The sequence below is a fragment of the Colias eurytheme genome, chromosome 11 (genome assembly GCF_061535395.1).
Source record: "Colias eurytheme isolate Ceu_HAF_F1 chromosome 11, ilColEury1 Martin Lab GWU primary, whole genome shotgun sequence".
NCBI lineage: Eukaryota > Metazoa > Arthropoda > Insecta > Lepidoptera > Pieridae > Colias > Colias eurytheme.
This window is the reverse complement of record NC_142990.1, coordinates 6,663,536-6,682,857: the sequence shown is the minus strand read 5'-3', so window position 1 is coordinate 6,682,857 and position 19,322 is coordinate 6,663,536. Positions and strand designations below refer to the sequence as shown.

Here is a 19,322-nt window from a genome sequence, read left to right as displayed (position 1 = left end):
TTTATTTATTATAATTCAATACTTATTAAAGTGCATGCATAGTATATTGCATAAGTAGTAGATAAGGAAATAAAAAAAAATTCAGCTGACTAACCATAGAAGTTGCGCACGATTGTCGCGGTAGCGGCCTGAGGATCGCCACCAATCAGTTTGTATGTCAATATACCATGGGCGTGGCTTGAGTAGCCGTCTATCAGTATGTCCCACATGATATAAAACACAAAAATGGTCTGTATTACCGCGCCGTAAGCGCTGCAATTACGTACCTATATATAAGTTGAATTTTAACAAGGATCGAGATTCTGTATCTTATCGTAAGGGTATGTAGTTGGTTCTCGTTTGTATTCTTCCGAAGGCAGTGGGTACGTTATTTTGTACACATGCTAATGAAGTGTAGTGCGGTCGAGTTTGTGATCGTTGTTCATGCAGATGGCACGTCAGCAATGATTTGTGATATGTGACAAAATATAGAAAACGTCTGGTTACAAATTTATATAGCAATTTATTCACTTATATATCTACTGAACTTTCTAAAAATCTGCGCCTGCGCTACAAACTACACTTGTGAAGTGAAGTGAACTGAAATGTTTATATTATCCTTGGTAATATATTTATGATCAGCAGGAATATTTGGAACCTATACTCGGTGAGTCTTTTTGTAGTATAATTTGTAGATAATATAATATTAAGTATATAATTGTCTTGTTATTAAGCTTAGATACATAATACATAATAACACGATAAAAATATCCTTCAATGAAGGACCTTCGAAAGTTCCCAAACTGTAGCTGTACCTAACGCAGAAAATAACCAAAGTGTTATTGATAAATGATGATATATAATTATTATTCATTAATACTTTAGAAATAATCAAGAGCCTATTCTGCATGCATAGGTAGGTACGTACTCAAATTTTGTACGCCCGCCTTAGAATATATCTGTTGTAATTTTCACTAGATGTATCAGTAAGGTTTTTATTTATACGTCTTCTGTATTATATCTAAAGATATGTATAGGCATTATTTTATTGCATTTCATCTCCGAATTTATAGAAAGCGAGAAAAAGCAATTGCTGGATAGTTAGGTAGACACTCTACATTATGCTCTACATTTATTTACAGGATGTTCTTTAATAGACCTTTGTTAATGTATATGTAGATAAGATGTGGCTGCAATGTACTTCATATAAAACCTTGGTATGTCTGGTACTAGGAACTATATCTAGTAAAAAGCAATAGCAACAATCAAAATATATTTCCTTGCTGCTTCTCTATCTTCCTAAATAACGCATTTTTCATAATTAGGGACAATTTTTCAATCCTTGGTTAAAACTTATCCGCACAATAAATTATTACACAATAATATAAAAAGTTACCTGAAAAATCAAAAGTCCTTCAATAGAATACATTTTTAAAACGATTGTGTAATACGTTATTCGAATAAGTTTTAAACAAGTATTGAAAAATATACTTATATGAATCGCTGAATGTGTTGCAAAAGTTTTCAGGAACGGTTAAACCAGTTCGGCTATTTTTTTACGTTTTTTATAAGGCACATGAGATTGACAACAATTTTCTTTTCACTGTTCGGGTAAAGGCCAGTGCAGTATATGTATACCAGGGTCGAACCGGGGCGGACTGTTTGTGCTTGGTGTAGCTACATTGCCTGTGTATCAATCATAATAGCAATTCAGGTGCTCAGAAACTCTCATTATATACGATATACTACGGAAAACTAGTGTTTATTGATGGAAAACTCCATTGGACTCCATTGGGTCTTAAATAATATATTATGTTTCGTCAAAATTCAAATTTGTTCCGTGACTATAAAACACAAATAACAACAATATTACTCAATTACATATTTACACAACATACAAACATGCCATGAATTATAATAATTGGGAAAATAATTTACAATGTATTGCGATATTAGGTATGTAAATTTTAAGTTAAACCAAATTGCGAAACCTTTTTATAGTTACATAATAGATAATGTCCTTATATGCATATGATAAGTTAGTAACTAGTATTAATTTATGATTAATGATATTATTTAAGTAAGTAGCATACCTATATTGTTATATTTATTTTAATCGCTCTTTTTCGAGAAATTATAATTCCGGTATTCACTACAATTGTAAAATACCTTCTTCTGCTGTACATTAAGTAGGTACTTAAATTAAATTAAATTAAACTTAAATTAAATTTACATAGAACATAGATTTATAAATTTACTACCTACGAGTATTACCTAGCCTATATAATTAAACGTGGGTGATAACGTAGTACATGATAATATAATATACCTATAACCTATTGGCAGCCTCCCTTCATAAATGCAGGATTATCAGATAATAAAGAATTTTTCAAATCCGATATTAGCGCGTTCAAACGAACAAACTCTTCAGCTTTATATTATACCTAACTATAGATAAAAAGTAGTAATATTTAAGAAGAAAAATAAACGTACCTTACGTTTATTTTCCTTTATAGCTAGAAAATAAGAGTAGATTTTTTTGCCTCTGCCCCTACCAAACTCATTTCATGAACAAATGTTGCACATCGTCAAAAGTAAACTTCACTATTTTGTAACAATAACTTCTATTGTGGAAGTTGAAGGAATTAAAATTTATTCAACGGATGTGCCCCGTCTGAGTTCTAAATACGGTAAATCACTCCTACTCATTTCAGTGTCTAAGAAATAAGATTCATGAGGAGGCTGACTTTGTATTATTTCGTACCATGTATCTTCTTTGCTCTCTCATTAAAATGCAGAGACTGACTTAGTTTTGATATCTTTTTTGTTTTCTAAATAAATTCATATATTTAATATTTATTAATTTCAATTATATACCTAAGTTTTGCTTAGAGCATCTATGAAACTCTCCGAATGCGTGCGTGGTTCTTTGATGTTTTAAAAATTATAAGATAAAATTAAAAGATATGCAATTGCTCTTTAACTAGATACGTTCAGCGAGAAAGACTCGATAAAAAAAACAAAGTGTAAAAGTTGTGCAGTCAATTTTTAGGTAGGTACCTAGGTACCTAAATTTATAGGCGGCACTGCGATCGTTTTCGTATTAATAATCTTATTTATTATCTATTTTATAAGTAGATTCACGTATGTACTATCTACTTAACTGTTATACATTTTTCAGTCATGAGTATTTTTTCAACACTGAAATCATTTTAAAACTAAAGATGTGATTTATCAATGGAAAGCTAAAGCACGCAATTGCGTGAAAGACGGAAAACTAAAAAAACCTTATGTTATTTCATTTCACCTGATAATTTTAAAGACAAAGTTGAAGACAATGATTTCACCTATAAATTTTTTGTAATTTTGGCATGCCACAATAATTAAGATAAATCTGAGACAAGCTAAGATGCATCAATCCTTGAATCTTGTAGATTGGAAAAGGCGGCTTTACTGTCATATAGGCAACTTGTGGTGTCACTTATTGGGGAAATTTTTTCTTTACTAGTTTGCTTCGTTTAAAAAAGTATAAGCCGCACAATCCAAAACACACATAAAATAGCCCAAATTGTGGAACAGCCTGCCTTCGGCGATATTTCCGAACGCCTATGACATCGAGGCATTTAAAAAGAGAATATACCTCCACCTTAAAAAGTCGGCCACACATCTTCGGACACGTCTGTAGATGCCTATGGGCTGTGGTTTATTTATTTATTTAACACTTTATTGTGCAAAAAAACAAAATATACATAAAGGTTACAAAAAATAAGATTAGAAAGCACAAAGGGCGGCCTTATCACTATGCAGTGATCTCTGCCAGGCAACCACGGGGAGTTTACTAATGTTACAAAAATTTTCTAAATTATTTTCTAAGAAGTTGTATGTAAGTTTTACCATTTTAATTTTTTAATAGAATTTACATTCGAATTCGAAAGAGAAAACTATAAAATAAAACTTCAAAATGTATATTTGAATTGTTTATTATAGCATGAGCTTTTATAAGCAGCTACGTGATAGTCTTTTAAAAATGTAGAGATTCTTTTGTCATTTTTAGGTGGCCGGTTATTGCGCATTTCAGTTCAATTTTACAATCCTTAAATTAAATTATTATTAATATAATTTTAGTATGAAAGATAATGAAAAATGGACGTTCATAATGGACTTGCTATAAAGTAAAATGCATAAATAATTCAATTTGAATTTTAATTATAATCAAAGTTACGATCCTACGTCAGTATTTTTTATTAAAGCAATTGCAGTCAGGCGTAATTCATATTATAATACATAAAATTAATATAAGCCATTGTAAGTAAATAATTTTATAAACAGCTGTGTTTATATCTAAGGACACGATAAGCAATAAATTATTTACTAAAATAAATAAAAATTCAAGTAGAGATAATTCAGATTTTTTAAGAGAATCTGAGGAGCAGGCTCTCCCCAGTCACTTGGCGATTACTTTGATTTATATAATTGATCATAATGAATAAATAGGATCTCGTATATACGAGTATGTTTGCTGTTTGACATTGTGTTATAGAGCTGTCGCGTTATGATAATATGTATAATGTTATTTGATAGAAGGTTATTGCTCTAAGAAAGGTTATTTTCATCACTATAGTGTTCCGAAATGAAAGATTCTTATTGAGAAGTTTTAATTAAAACGTTTTAGCTGTAGTTATACTTAATAATCAAATATTCAATGCCAATGTTGTTATCGTCGCTCATAATATAAGATTATCATTTGGTATGTCTCCTTGTAGTTTCATTTTATGATAAACAGTAAATCACTAGATAAGTATTGTTATTGTTCGACGAGAATTAAGCACTGAGGCTTGATTGTTCAATAAATATGGATAATATAAATTAATATAACCTCACTGTGATGAACTATTAGGTGCTTTTGTTTGTTCAAGAGTCATTTTGTGATAAGGTAGGTAGAGTATTCCTGTATAGTATTTATTTAGTTCAACATTTTTATCAACGACATTTTTATTTTCCATATAATCTCTATATACCTACCTATATAAAATTCTCGTGTCACTATGTTAGTAACCATACTCCGCCAAAACGGCTGCACCGGTTCTCATAAAAGTAGTAAGAATAAAACAAGAGTAAGGTAGAACAACATTTGCCGGGACAGCTACTATTTTTATAAAACTTTTTTGTCTATACATCTATACAAATATTATAAAGAGGAAAGGTTTGATTTTTTGTTTGTTTGTTTGTTTGTATGAATTGAATAGGCTCCGAAACTACTTGGCAGATTTGAAAAATTCTTTCACTGTTGGAAAGCTACATCATTTCTGAGTGACATAGGCTAGGTTTTATCCCGGAAATCCCACGGGAACGGGAACTATGCGGGTTTTTTTTGAAAACGCGGGCGAAGCCGCAGGCGGAAAGCTAGTTTGATTATAATTCTAACACATGTTAGAGTCAAATCAAAGGTAAATCATGCTAGTCAGTCAGAGTAATCGACTGAAAGTAAAGAAAACATAGTCTAGTAATGATCAAGACAAATCTTGGGTGATATCTGAAATGGCAGGATTGATTATGAAAGGATTGAAACCTGATCTTAATTCTATAATTTTTTTAGGTCAATGGATTTTGTCCATCATTTGTATACTTACTTGATAATATGCGTTATTATTATAACTTTAAAACATTATTTCTGAAATTCGATTAGTAGGTAGATATTATAATGAAATGCCCATGTTATAGTGGACTATTTGTTAGTAGGTACTCACATGGTGGCTGGTCATAACTGTGTTAGTGGAATTACAATAAATATATCTTTATTTAATCAAGCTTTATTGCTCCGGATAGATTATAAATTGAAAATTAACTTAGGTTGCCTTATTATAATCATTTTTTAAACTGTAATTTTAGAGTGGACGATTATATTTATCCGACTTTTAAAAACAAAAAGAGGCGGTCCTGTGTTCTGTCCTTATATATTTTAATTCAAAGATAGTATTTTCTAATAGCGCAATTGAAGTTTTTCTCCGACAAAATTATCGCTATATAAAAACTACACAACTTATTCAATTCGGCTGATTGAGGAATCTTCATTGGCGCTACAGATATTATATACATATACCTTCTTCCCGCCGCCTCCTCCGTACAGTGGTTGACGCGTGAGCGTAACACCGAGGGGTCCTGGGTTCGATTCCCGGAGGAGACGAAGAAAAAAAAAGAAAGTCTTGGTCTGGTAGGACACAGAAGGCTGATCACCTACTTGTCCCTAAAGAAAATCGATCAGTGAAACAAATGTATGCATCTGCCCCTTACCCCACTAGGGGACATGGGACTTCACTTTTCTTCCTACATTTCATATATTATTCGATTTTACATTTTCAACTTTCAATTAAAATTCCAAACTAAACTAAGGTAAACTAATCTCTCCTTTTTTTTATCATTTTTCCTCTAAAATATACATAGGTATTGTAGAGAAGAGTAGGTATAAATTACGAAATGTAAGATTGGAATTTTTTTGTTAAATTTCATTTCACCCAAGTAACTACATATTATGTTTTTGTTTAAAGAAAATACCAAATTTATATGAAGTCGATCCAATTGTATTTCAATAAAGCAAAAAAAAAAAATATGCGAAATGAATTTTACAGGAATTCAATAGAATATGAAATACTAGATGTACCACGGAGGTATTTCTTTTTTAGCGCGCTAGGTCGTCCACGTGAAAACCAAGTAACAAAAATTACCATCACAAATTATTAGTATCATCAAAATCTGTTCCAAGTTTTTCACGTGAAAGAGTAAAATCCATTCCCACGAGCTTTATTGTTTATCATATTTTAGTAAGATTTCTGGTAATTAATGTATGTCAATCGATATGTAAATTTTCTGAATAAAATAACCTTTAAAAATTTCTTAAGTTATTCATAAATTTTATCGGTTTGAAAATAAAATATAAAAGGCCTCCAATGATACGGAAGACAAACGTTATCCTCGATTGATTGCTATAAATGTAGGCAATAGCACCACGAGTCACAACTCGTTTTATTGCACCCATAGAGTTATGTGGCAGATAAGACAAAGTAGGGACGGGTGCGCAGTATGGTATTGTACAAAGGCGCAATGAGCGCCGGCCGGGCTCCGTCGTCAGCCGCCGAAGGTCCATCGGCGCGTCCGCTTCACCACAAAGCCCCACAATAAACTTTTACAGCTCACATAAAATCCTGACTTTTTAACCCGAGTTATTTGAATTAATATCAATTCGGAGTTCCTCAATGGGCTTTACTCGTCAAACTCTAAAGTTTTATGACAACCACAGAATTGAGGAATAAAATTTAATTGAAATGTAGCCCCCAAAAAAAGATTGATTGCCGTTATCGGCTTCCGAATTTGAATATTTACATTAAATATTTTCAGTGAAAGTAATTGACTCCGCTTACATGTGATAGAACATTAATTATACGGTATTTAATTAATATTATCTCACTTTTGGACGATAAATCAGTAACGTTTAAAAGCGGTTCTTTTTGTCCCGGGTGTAATTTTAATAGAGTAAAAGACATCAACGCGTATCAAGTAAACTTATACTTCAGAATAACTGAGTCTAAGAGCGTAGACGCACTATGCGGGTAGCCGCATTGCGGGTAGCCGTCCGGCTGACCGCAAGCACAATTATGTACGTAATATTCATTTCTATGCGCACAGGCGCACTGCGATGCGGCTACCGCAGACCGCACAGTGCGCATAGAAATGAATATTCCGTACATAATTGTGCTTGCGGTCAGCCGGACGGCTACCCGCAATGCGGCTACCCGCATAGTGCGTATACGCTCTAAGCTTGACCACAGCTTAGCAAATAATCTCAAAAATAAAACTAGCTGTAAAACAAAGAGTTTTAAATATTACAATAAAAATTATGGATTTACACTAGTGGAGAGCCATCTGGTATTATAAGCTGTGTAGGTAGCAATCAATTTATTGCCACGTCTTCACAATGAAGCCGCTAGGAAATAGTATTTATGGCTCCCCAAGGCAATCAAATTATTGTGTCAATAGAAGAAAATAATTTTTATTTGAAGATTCAAGCCTTATTGATCACATGTTGCGTTATATGATTTTTACCTATTGTTTGATTAATATATCAAGGCTGACGGTTGTATACATGCCAAGTGATAATAAAATTTCAAGTTTGAAACGGCGATGACGCAAGACCATTAAAAATACTTACTTGAGTTTTCGGCATCATTCCATTTGCATAGCCTCTCGGCCTTCATTACGCAGTCGTTCTGCAAACTTTGAAATTGGAAAAGACAACACGGACTATATTGTTTCAATAGTTTCAATTTAAGTTTGGTCCGTCTTGCATTTGATAATTAGCACCTCTCGCCTTACAGAACAGTGTATATTTGTACCTACATACGTACATTATATGAACGGGACAATTGTGCCTCAAGTCTCAACATATCGCATATTATATGAGCTGTGTGTCATAAACCTTCAATCGCTAGTCTCGAGATCCTTTCGAAGTAACCTTCGGGCCATTCGTTGTTATCTTTGATATTTTATAGGATCTGTAAAACGACGGCACTGCGAAGCGATTAAGCGACATTCCATGTGTCCATCGGTGATCGACACGAACTCAATTTAGGGCCGCAGCCAGTGCAGCACCGGTCTCGATGAAAAGCAGTGTTATTGCACGTAATTAAAACTATCGAGCGGTGTACTAGGAATATATATTTTGTAAGGCGGTACGTTTTATGTGAGTTTAGATACGAAACTAGGACCAATAGTCGTACACTGTATTTTACTTCACCATTAAAAAGAAAATGTTCGCAATTCATCTATACGACTCAACTTTAATATTTATACCTTATGGAGTCGTAAAACGATGAATAATGACGCTGCAGACGAGTTGGCTAGTGCTGTAATTACTTTGCTTTTATACTTAGGTATCCGATGTTTTCTTGTTGTTTAAGACTTCAATAATGTAGCCATATGATACTGACCTAGACGGTCAACATTGTTATTTAGTAAAATGCACATAATCACAATATATTATCCTGTTCTTCAAATTATGTAATTTACAAAGAAACCATCGTTGTAAAAGAGTAAAAACAAAACGAATGTAAATAGCGTTTAATTTTTAAAACTCTAGTTTAATAGACCTTAGCTAGTTCAAATTTCATTTATTAGGTAATTATAGTTTCCTCTTTTTTCACTCGATGGAAGCAAAATTTAATATATGTTTAGTAATTGTAGATATCTATCAATATACAATTTTTATTTTTATTTTAGGTAGTTATCTAAGGTAAACGTTTATGTTTTTCTTTAATTCGTCAGTCAGACAGTACAAATCATAAACTTTCCATAATTTTAGTTAATATCAAAGAATCAGTAAACAAGTAGGTAATATCGAATTATTAAAAAAAGCACTGGGAGAAATTCCAGGACATTGAACTACACGTTCGGTCAGTCAACGATAATGAACACAATAAACATCCAAGGAGAAGATCGTGAGCCAAACCAAACCTACAAAACTGTTCGAGTCATATTTTTTACGAGATATACAGATATTTTCAGTGAAAATGCATAGTAACAATACTGATGACTCAGTAGAAACTATTAGGAATTCCTATGATATCAAAAATTGAAATAGAATATTTTCTGATCGAAATATTGCCGTAGAGTAGATTTTCGTATTACGTTGTCAATTAATTTCTGTTTCAGTTGAGTAGATAATTCTTTACGTCATTTTGATTAAGTAAAATTTATTTTAAATAACATGTAGCTGCAATTTATATTAGCAAGTTAATTATACAAAAAATAATTAGGTACATAGGTCATCGCTAATATGTTGCATAATCCCTCAACATTCATTCAAAATTAATTTCTGAAATAGCTGCATCCTACAGAACCGAACAGTGGGATCTTGTAGATACTACATACATATATGTATTATTATTTAATAACTATTTATTATTATGATTTTGGTTCAGCCTCAATTTTGCATTGTTACTCTGCAACAAGAGATTTTTTTAAATCGAGATCGAATGGTATTATCGCAGTAGATCTATATTTTCGATCGGGATTAATTTTAAAAAATTACACAATCAAAACACGATCGCCTTCTTAGTTATTAATACAATTAAATTAAATTAGCAATTCAGGGTTCAATCAAATTGAACTTGATTAACTTCGATATTGTCGGGAAAGCTCTCCGTAGTAGGAAGCTTCTTATTTGCTCTGCTAATAGTAATTTTGTTTGTAGACATGGCTGCATCCCACATTTTAAGCGCTGTGGAACCAACAGTTGGTGGTGGAGGATCACGGAGCGGTCGAGAACGGGAAGTGAATGTCGCTCTAGACGACCGTGAGCTGTGGATTCGCTTCCAGACTCTTACAAATGAGATGATAGTCACCAAAAATGGACGGTATGTAAAAATTGACTGATAGATGTTGCATTTTTAGCTCTATATCCTCACTATAGCACAGTCTATAGTTCTTGTTCCATAATTATATTGGAAATTTTTAAATGATAAGTATCTCTACATTACGCTACAATACTACGATACTAAATTGAGATGCAAACATTTTACCATTCTGACTGTAACTACAACGTGAAGAGTGTTCTTGCGTCTCGTCATCCGTGCCCCAGCAATAGCGGCATGCTTCTAAATAGTTTTAGCTAGGGAATAAAAGGACTACCTTTTGAGAGAAAATTGCGTGGTGATATCCCCGCACGCTTACCACAGAATTAGTAATGCATTACTAATTCGGTCTCGATCGAAGGTCCGCTTACAATGTAAGAGGTTTTTATGAAGAGCCTATTGACCAATTTAGAAATAGCTGTAGTAATTAAACTGTATATTTTACAAAATCCTATTTATAGGATAAAATAGAAAATAATATTGTAACAAATACCCACTAGTTAATCTTTGTAAAGGAAGATACCTTCATTTATAACAAACAACTTGTTAGGCTTTGTAAAAGCATTTTCCAATCAACTTCTTATGGGTAGACCTATATGTGCTTACAATTCATTAAGCATTTGCCAATTCGAATAATAATAGTATTAAAAGTTAAAATACAACATTGAAGCGAGTAAGTAAGGTATAAATTGAAACAATGCATTCCGCAACAATATAATTTTAAATTTATATTCCTTTGGTAATTATATTAACTGCCGTATTAAATTATTCGAAATGACTGAGGGCTAATCAACTTTGTATATTTTATGATATATAAATAAGGTCTGTTCATTTGTTTGTATCACTATTTGTGTACGTACAGGGCGTGTTCTGCCAACGCACACATTCGCGAGTGCTAACAGGGTGCTGAGGGCGGCTAGTTTTCAGCTATTAACACTGTAGGTCTTGCTGATTAGCGCAAGACTTCTAAATGATACCGCTCGAGATATATATGATATGATGATCTGCCCTTTGTTTTGATGTTTTGACTGCCTCATACCGTACACACATGTATTATGCACCACACGCGATAATGATCTGTGAAATAAATCTATAGGACTGTCTTATTGTAATAAAATAGTAAAAAAATATATGTCATTGATTATAAATTTATCTACTTACTGATAACTTTACATCAACCACGCGTTGATTTTTACAACATCAGGTTTTAATTTTTAATAACCAGGTCAATCTCATCAAAATGTATAGCTATAGGCAATAAAATAATACTAAAATAGGACTGTAATCAAAAACACGTGTTCCTGCGTTTGCCCTTCCGTCGAGCTGCAATAGACTATCTGATTGATGGTCTTTTCATATAGATATAATAACCGTTCTGGAGAGTTAGTTACATGCATTTGGCTATATGGGTATCATGCGAGCGAGGCCGTGGGCAGAAGGTAGTAATCATGTATATGTTCCGTTCACTCGCCGATAGTAAAACAATACAAACGGTGATCCGCTTCAAACATTATTCAAAGTACAACAGAATATAATATGTACACAGTCGTTAAATAAAATCTTCGAGATGCACATTTGTGAGTTTATGTGGTTCTAACATTTCATAAATCTTTTGTTTTAGACGAATGTTTCCCGTAGTTAAAGTAACAGCCAGTGGGCTGGACCCGACGGCGATGTATACCGTTCTACTTGAATTTGTTCAAGTTGATAGCCATCGGTGGAAATATGTTAATGGAGAATGGGTAAGTATTGTTTTCTTTATTGCGAAATTACAAGGACTTGTATATAAATTAAAAATACATATCTTGAACAAAGCATATTTAGTATCACATTGCATGATTATGTTTATATGTATTATTTTTTAAATTTAATGGGAATTGGGGAAGGTACAATCACATTGCCTATATTCCTTCAAAAATTTTAATTTATGTGTTAAGAAAAACAACTAGCACAATCAACCATATTACGAGGAATAAAAATGGGATACTATAAATAATCAATATTTTTCAGGTTCCCGGGGGGAAAGCAGAAGTTCCCCCGTCTAACGCAATATACATTCACCCGGAAAGTCCTAACTTTGGAGCGCATTGGATGAAGGAGCCAATATCTTTTGCTAAAGTCAAACTTACGAATAAAACAAACGGCAATGGACAGGTAAATGATCATTTTAAGCTTTTTATGACAGAAACATTGTGTAAACCGCCCAAACCTACTGTTCTGATGAATAATAACAAGATGCATGCGCTTGCGTTAGGTATATTGTTTGAGCTACCATTGATTTTATATTTACCCGTAACCTCTTTTCTTTGTATGGAGCCTCCGGAGTATGGATCTCATTAGGAAAGTGGCATACCTAATTAACAGTTCAAAGAACTGTCAGAATACTGATTTTAGACATTAGAAAGTCAGTTATAAGAAGGTGTTACAATGCTACAGTTTCGATGCTACCGCTACTTCATATTCATTTCTCACGCTTCGATATGGTGCGAATGAATATGAAAGCAAACATCTGATATATCCAGATCCATATGTTGACGGCTCGGTGTGAAATCTGTAGCTTTGCCAACTATTTAGCGGGTGTGCGTACGCACTATCATTTGTAATAATTATTGTCTCTGCGCTATATTTACTGATACCGTTAATGTTGTATTCTACTTCTGATAATACCAATTATTTAATATACACAGTTCAAGTCTACAAACATATTATTTAACATGTCGTTTCTGACTATTTCAGTAACACTACTGAAAATCACATGCAAAAGCTATATTTCTTTAAATTGTTAAATAATTATACTTTATAAATAAACTTTGGTCATGTCGAGAATATTTTTATACTGAAAAATATTTGTTTACCGGGGTAGGAACTTGGAAGGAAGGAAGGGTAGGTAGGAAGGTGTAGGAAGTATAAAGTTACCAGATTCTTGATTAAAAATAATTAAGATGATCGTTACAGGTTTAAATTTAATGAGTTCTTTCCTTACAGATAATGTTAAATTCGCTACACAAGTACGAACCACGAGTACACCTAGTAAAAGTTGGTACTGATTTACGACGGATAATGACGTACCCATTTCCTGAAACCCAGTTCATTGCTGTAACAGCATATCAAAATGAAGAAGTGACGTCACTGAAGATCAAATATAACCCTTTCGCTAAGGCATTCCTAGATGCTAAGGAAAGACCGGAGGGCTATTATCAAAGAGATTTTGTTGGGACTCATTACCCGCAGCAGAGTTCTTCTCCACACCAGTATCCGCAATGTGAGTTTTATTACTTTCTGTTATTGAACAATAATAATTAGCGGTTCTATGATAACTTTTATACCAGACATGTATCCTTGACACCACGAAATATGTAGTAATGTTGAGAAATATGTCTGGAGACTGAAGTAATCGGTATTCTAAAATAAAAATTTATTTATTATAAAACAAAAAAAAACTAATGCCAAAACTGCAAGTTTCAAAATATTAATCAATGGCCACCCTAATTAAAAATCATTATATGTAGGTAACTATAACGTATCATGTTATTCTTTGTTAAATATTTTTTTTTATTTTCAGTTGGTGGCTGGTTCGTCACCTCGCAACCATTGTACGGTAGTAGTAACTCTGCATCGAGAAGACCAGCACCCTATCCTCCACGACCTCCATCACGGCCTAGAACATTGTCACCACCATGTGAGTATTACAATTAATACTATTTTGTTTATGCGAATAATGTAGAGTAAAAAAGCGACTCGTAAATAAAACCTATCTAGGTAATACATATTTAGATTTTTTTGTATTATTCAATACCTACATTATATCTAACGTATTTGAAAACCACGAAATTTACTAGGGACTATTTGTATTTTGTTGATCGATATTCATCTTTATATATAAAAATGAATCGCAAAATGTGTTGGTAAGCGCATAACTCGAGAACGGCTGAACCGATTTCGATAATTCTTTTTTTATTATAATCCTTGAAGTACGAGGATGGTTCTTACGTAGAGAAAACGTAAATATGTACCACGGGCGAAGCCGGGGCGGACCGCTAGTTTTTCATATATTTCTAAGTTCAAATATGTATTTTTTAAACAATCGAATAGGCATGGAGCAATTAATTTCGGCAATGGTATAAGTTATTTGTGAAAAATGTTGTTCACCTTTACAATAAGCTTTTAATATTCTTATTTCTATAATTACGCATATTTCCAGCTACCTACTCTACCACGGAAAGGTCGACAGCACCTGCCACAAACAGCAGTGGCAGTTACACATGGGCTGGAAGTAGCAGCTACTGGAGTTCCCAAGGGAACAGTCCACCTCAACCCAACAATACTTCACCCGTTCCGTATAGAACGCCGCCGCATGCATATCCTGCACCCTTAGAGTATACATCAGCTCCTCCTACAAGCTCCTCAGCACCGACGTCTACTGCTCCTCTCTACCCGTTGCAGTATGATGCTCCCGCCCAACATCATTCGCCATATTACCAACATGCTTACACACCTTACGCTCATCATGCGATTGAGGATATTTCTTATTGGCCCAATAGGTAAGATATTATATTGGCATTGATGAAATTTTCTTTATACAGATAAAAAACACCCGGAAGTTATTACGAACTCATAATAATGATTCTTATCTATAATAAATTGTCTATAACTGTATGTCTGAAAATTGTTCGTTAACCTTTTTATAACTTATCTGTAAGTTTTATGGCAAAACTGCGATATGTAGGTCAGTTAGTTTTTTAATACATTCATTTCACATTCCAGCTTAAACAGCTACGGTTATCAGCCATCAGAATGTGTCGGTACTGGTGAAGTTGCCTATTCTACAGAAGGCATGTCCTTCGCTAATTCTGGAGCAGCGCTTGAGGCCAACACAGCCAGTCAAGACGAACGTGCCACACCTCAAGGCTCTGAGCACCAGTCGGGTGACAGAGAATACAAATACAACGCTGACGAAGAACGACACTCTCCATGTGAAGATGCGACTCTGCCTTCGCGTTCGCCACCACAGTGACGGAATAGTTAATTCAAGATAGTTTTATAAATAAATTATATAATACTTAGGTACTTGATAATTGTAAAATGTATGTTTAATTTAAATTATAATTATTATTCATAATGCTTTTAGACAAATCTATTGATTGAATAAAGAAAATTTGAAAGAAAGTTGGGTAGGTTTATATTGTTGTACAAAAAGATCATGCATTGATTATTATTCCAATAAATATTTAAATAAAAAATGATGATTCTAATAAAACTAACAAGCACAAAGTTGTTCATCGAAACGCATTCTTATTTGAGTGAGCCGTTTCAAAAGTTTAGGAGGGAGTTTCCATACTGTTCGATATTTATACTGTGACACTACATAGGTAATCAATATTTTGACAGCTATTGTTACCTTTTTACTATTTAACTATTGGTACCTACATGGAAAGTTTACCTAACCTTATTAGATGTTGTTAAATTGTATTATATTATTCATGAAAGTTCTATGAAACTATATTGTCTTTAAACTAACGCAGGGTATATTGAAAAGTGAAAACTTATATACCTACTCTGTTTACCTAACTGTTTATATATTATTCTTAAAATATAGAATATTTAAATCCTCATTCTTATGTTTTTTTATGTTATTTTTTTCTTTAATGTCTTTTTAATAAAATTATGTTGGGCGTGCCCATAATAGCACTGAATATAAAACAAACAGCTTACAGGTTACGTACCTACCTGCGCGCTACGTAAGATACTTAACATATATATTTTATCGGTTCTTTTTCCGTTAAATAAGTATAATTTATTCCGTTTGTTTTAAGAGTAAGTAGGTAGGCACAGTGTTTCTCTATTAATATTATTTTAAATAGTGCTTAAATTCATAAATAACTGTGAAAATATTATTTTTTTACCTTTAAGCCAGAAGCGTTTAAAACTTCCTATTTTGTTTATATACCTAATATTTTTATGTACTTATAGGGGAGATGGGCCCAAAGGGGGCACCTTACGGGAAAATTAAAAAAAATGAACTTTGAAAAGAAGTTAATCGATTTATTTTTTTGCCAAAAGTTCCATTAATAAATACTTTTGAATGCTAAGTGGTTAAATTTGTCAAAAGTTAAAGTATATAATAATTATTAACAGATTACTAAAAGCCTACGATTGCCCGCTTTGCCCGAAGGGGAGGCCTAAAGCGGGCTTTCGTTTAGGGCAAAACGGGCAGTAGTTGGGTAAAGCGGGCAGGCCTGGATTTAAACAGTAGATTTCAAAATATACAGCCATAAATAATATATACAATAATAAATAGAGTAAAAGACACAAAAATATTTTATAAGTTATGTATTTCAAACAGTCATACAATTATTTTTAAATGAATATATGAAACAAAGGAACTTCTTAGGAGCTTTAAACTTTTAGGTACAATATTTCCAGATATATCTGAAATAATATTTAAAAAAATAACGCCCTGTTTACAGTCTATCATTATTTAGTCTCTAACATGTCTCTAATAAGCGATACAATTATTTCATATATATTTTTTTTATAAATCCTAAAATAATGTAATAGGTAGGTATACAAGTTCCAAAAATTCTTGTTTAGACAGCCCGTAAAATAAAGAGTCCATGTGGAATACGTATTCCAAAAGCTCCATTTCTTGTTCCGTAGAAAAGACAGTAAGTAGTAAGCTTTACATTACACGAACCCAATTTAAGATGTCTGCAATGTCGTTCTTGGAATCCCATATTTAGTTGTTACTTTTTTGACAGGTTTTCCTAACTCTTGCACTTCTCGTTTTGCTTGCTGCATAGTTGAGCGTTGCCATGAGGCTTGTGAAGTTTTACGCTTATATTTACGCCGGTTATAAGCGGTCATCTGAAAGGAAAAAGCAAATTAACAAAAGAATGTAACATTTTAGCGGACGGGGCAAAGCGGGCGCGTGCCCGCTTTACCCTGCCCGCTTTGCCTTTTTCAACATTTGAAAGGTTCAGACGAAATTCTACATCAAAATTTTTAGACACGTGGATTTTTATGGAACCAAAATATGGCCAGATAGCCACTTAATAACCAACAAATTTTGGTTAAAGGATTGTAAACACCAAAATAAAAAGAACACATATTACATACCTTGCAATATTTTTCAAAAATCGTCGAAAAACATTTATTTGTTGCAGCTTGTAAATGCGTGCTCGCAAGCGAATCCAACGACTGCCGCAAGGTGGGAGGGGTGTGGGGATCGTGCTCACGAGTCGCGCGCGCGCCAATTATTTAAAATTCCGATACTATACTGAGTGCCCTCTTTAGGCTCTGTGCCCACTTTAGGCCCCCTTCCCCTAAGTTATACCTAGTATTGTAAAAATATAGTCTATAGATAATAAAATGATCAGTGTTATCAGGCAAACTTTAAATTACGTAGTTAGGTAATAAATGTTTTTGTTAAAAACACACATGTTTAATTTCCCCTTATTTTTATTTGGTCTATCTTTTTCATATATTTTAACATTAAATAATTTAAATTAATGATAATAGCATTATTGCTGGTCGCCTAAAGAAGTGAAGTCAGGACTTTGTGGGTTAGCTAGTAGGTAATTTAGAGAAAATAAAACAGCATCACTTTGAAATAGTCTCTTTCTGTCATCTGTGTGTTTTTATGCTTAGATCTTCAAAATTTCGCTACAGATTTGGGTGTGTTTTTTTTAATAGATAACAGTGATTAAAGAGGAAGATTTTATGTATATAATTAATTTAGGTTTTAGACGCAGCGGGCGAAGCCGCTCGGGGGATATTATCTACTGTGTGTATCAACATAGTATGCTTAGATCTTCAAAATTTCGCTACAGATTTGGGTGTGTTTTTTTTAATAGATAACAGTGATTCAAGAGGAAGGTTTTATGTATACAGGGTGTCCCACTATTGGTATACTAAGCGCGAAGTGACTTGTAGTTTTGCATACACTGATCTCGTAAAAAAATACAACAAAATTACGCCAAAAAATTATAGCTTAATTTTTCCTTAAAATCCATGTTTTCGTCTCTAGCTTCGCGCAGCCGGCATATACCGCTTCGCTAATGTGAGCATTTTGTCTATGAAAACATAATCTTAAACGATAGCTCACGTGCGAGTGGCAAAGTTGAGCGGGTTGCTTGTTAGGGCTGTACACAGACACAGATACAGAGTTTTAAGAATAAATCTATTTGTCAAAAAAATTCGTCTGGAATTTTATAAGTATTTTTTACGTACTCAGCGTATGCAAAACTATAACCTCCTTGGGGCTTAGTATACCGTTGCTGGGACAGCAACGGTATACGGGTAAACCATGGAACTATATATACTACGTATGGAACCCACACTCCCTAAGAAAAAGTAAAGTCAAAAAATTTGACCTTGAATCTTATCGTTTCCCCTCCGTCTCTTTCTAGTTACGGTGAGTCATGGAAATATATATAGTATGTCTATATTTCCGTGGGGTGAGTATAAATGTAAAAAATTCAGGATATTAAGGAAAAAAATAACGGATACATCAATTTTATTCGTATTAAAATTTTACTATAATACTAGATTTTGCCCGCGACTTCGTCCTCGTTGAAGTCATAAAACATAAAATCCCATTTATCCCGTGGGGATTTCGGAATAGCCTTTCTAAGTGCACCTTTAGGATACTCTAGATATACAGAGTGTGCCAAATTTCATGTCTTTAGGTCCAGTGATTTTAGGCTGTGCGTTGTCTGTCAGTCACTAAGTAACGGGAGAGTTTTATATTTATTGATTGATTGATGGTTGATGATTTACGGCGGAAATAAATTACGTAATTGCATTTATTATTCTAAGATAGTTACTGTAGAGTTTTTGCAAATAGATAAAAAATAGATGTTCAAGTATTTAACATTGGAAAATTGTAATGTTCCTTTCAGCGTTTTTTCATGTTTGCGTCTTCCGCTATCTGTAATGCAT

General features: G+C 33.3%; 1 protein-coding gene across 1 annotated transcript; it reads left to right on the top strand.

Annotated features, from left to right (window-relative positions):
- Window positions 1-421: 421 nt before the first annotated feature.
- Window positions 422-15,632, top strand: byn (T-domain transcriptional activator brachyenteron). Its single transcript, XM_090107426.1, has 8 exons — window positions 422-646; window positions 10,223-10,385; window positions 12,004-12,124; window positions 12,393-12,536; window positions 13,368-13,644; window positions 13,945-14,061; window positions 14,584-14,923; window positions 15,147-15,632. The coding sequence occupies exons 2-8, from the start codon at window positions 10,225-10,227 to the stop codon at window positions 15,394-15,396; spliced, it is 1,410 nt and encodes a 469-aa protein (XP_089963552.1). The 5' UTR covers window positions 422-646; window positions 10,223-10,224; the 3' UTR covers window positions 15,397-15,632.
- The last annotated feature ends 3,690 nt before the right edge of the window (window positions 15,633-19,322 follow it).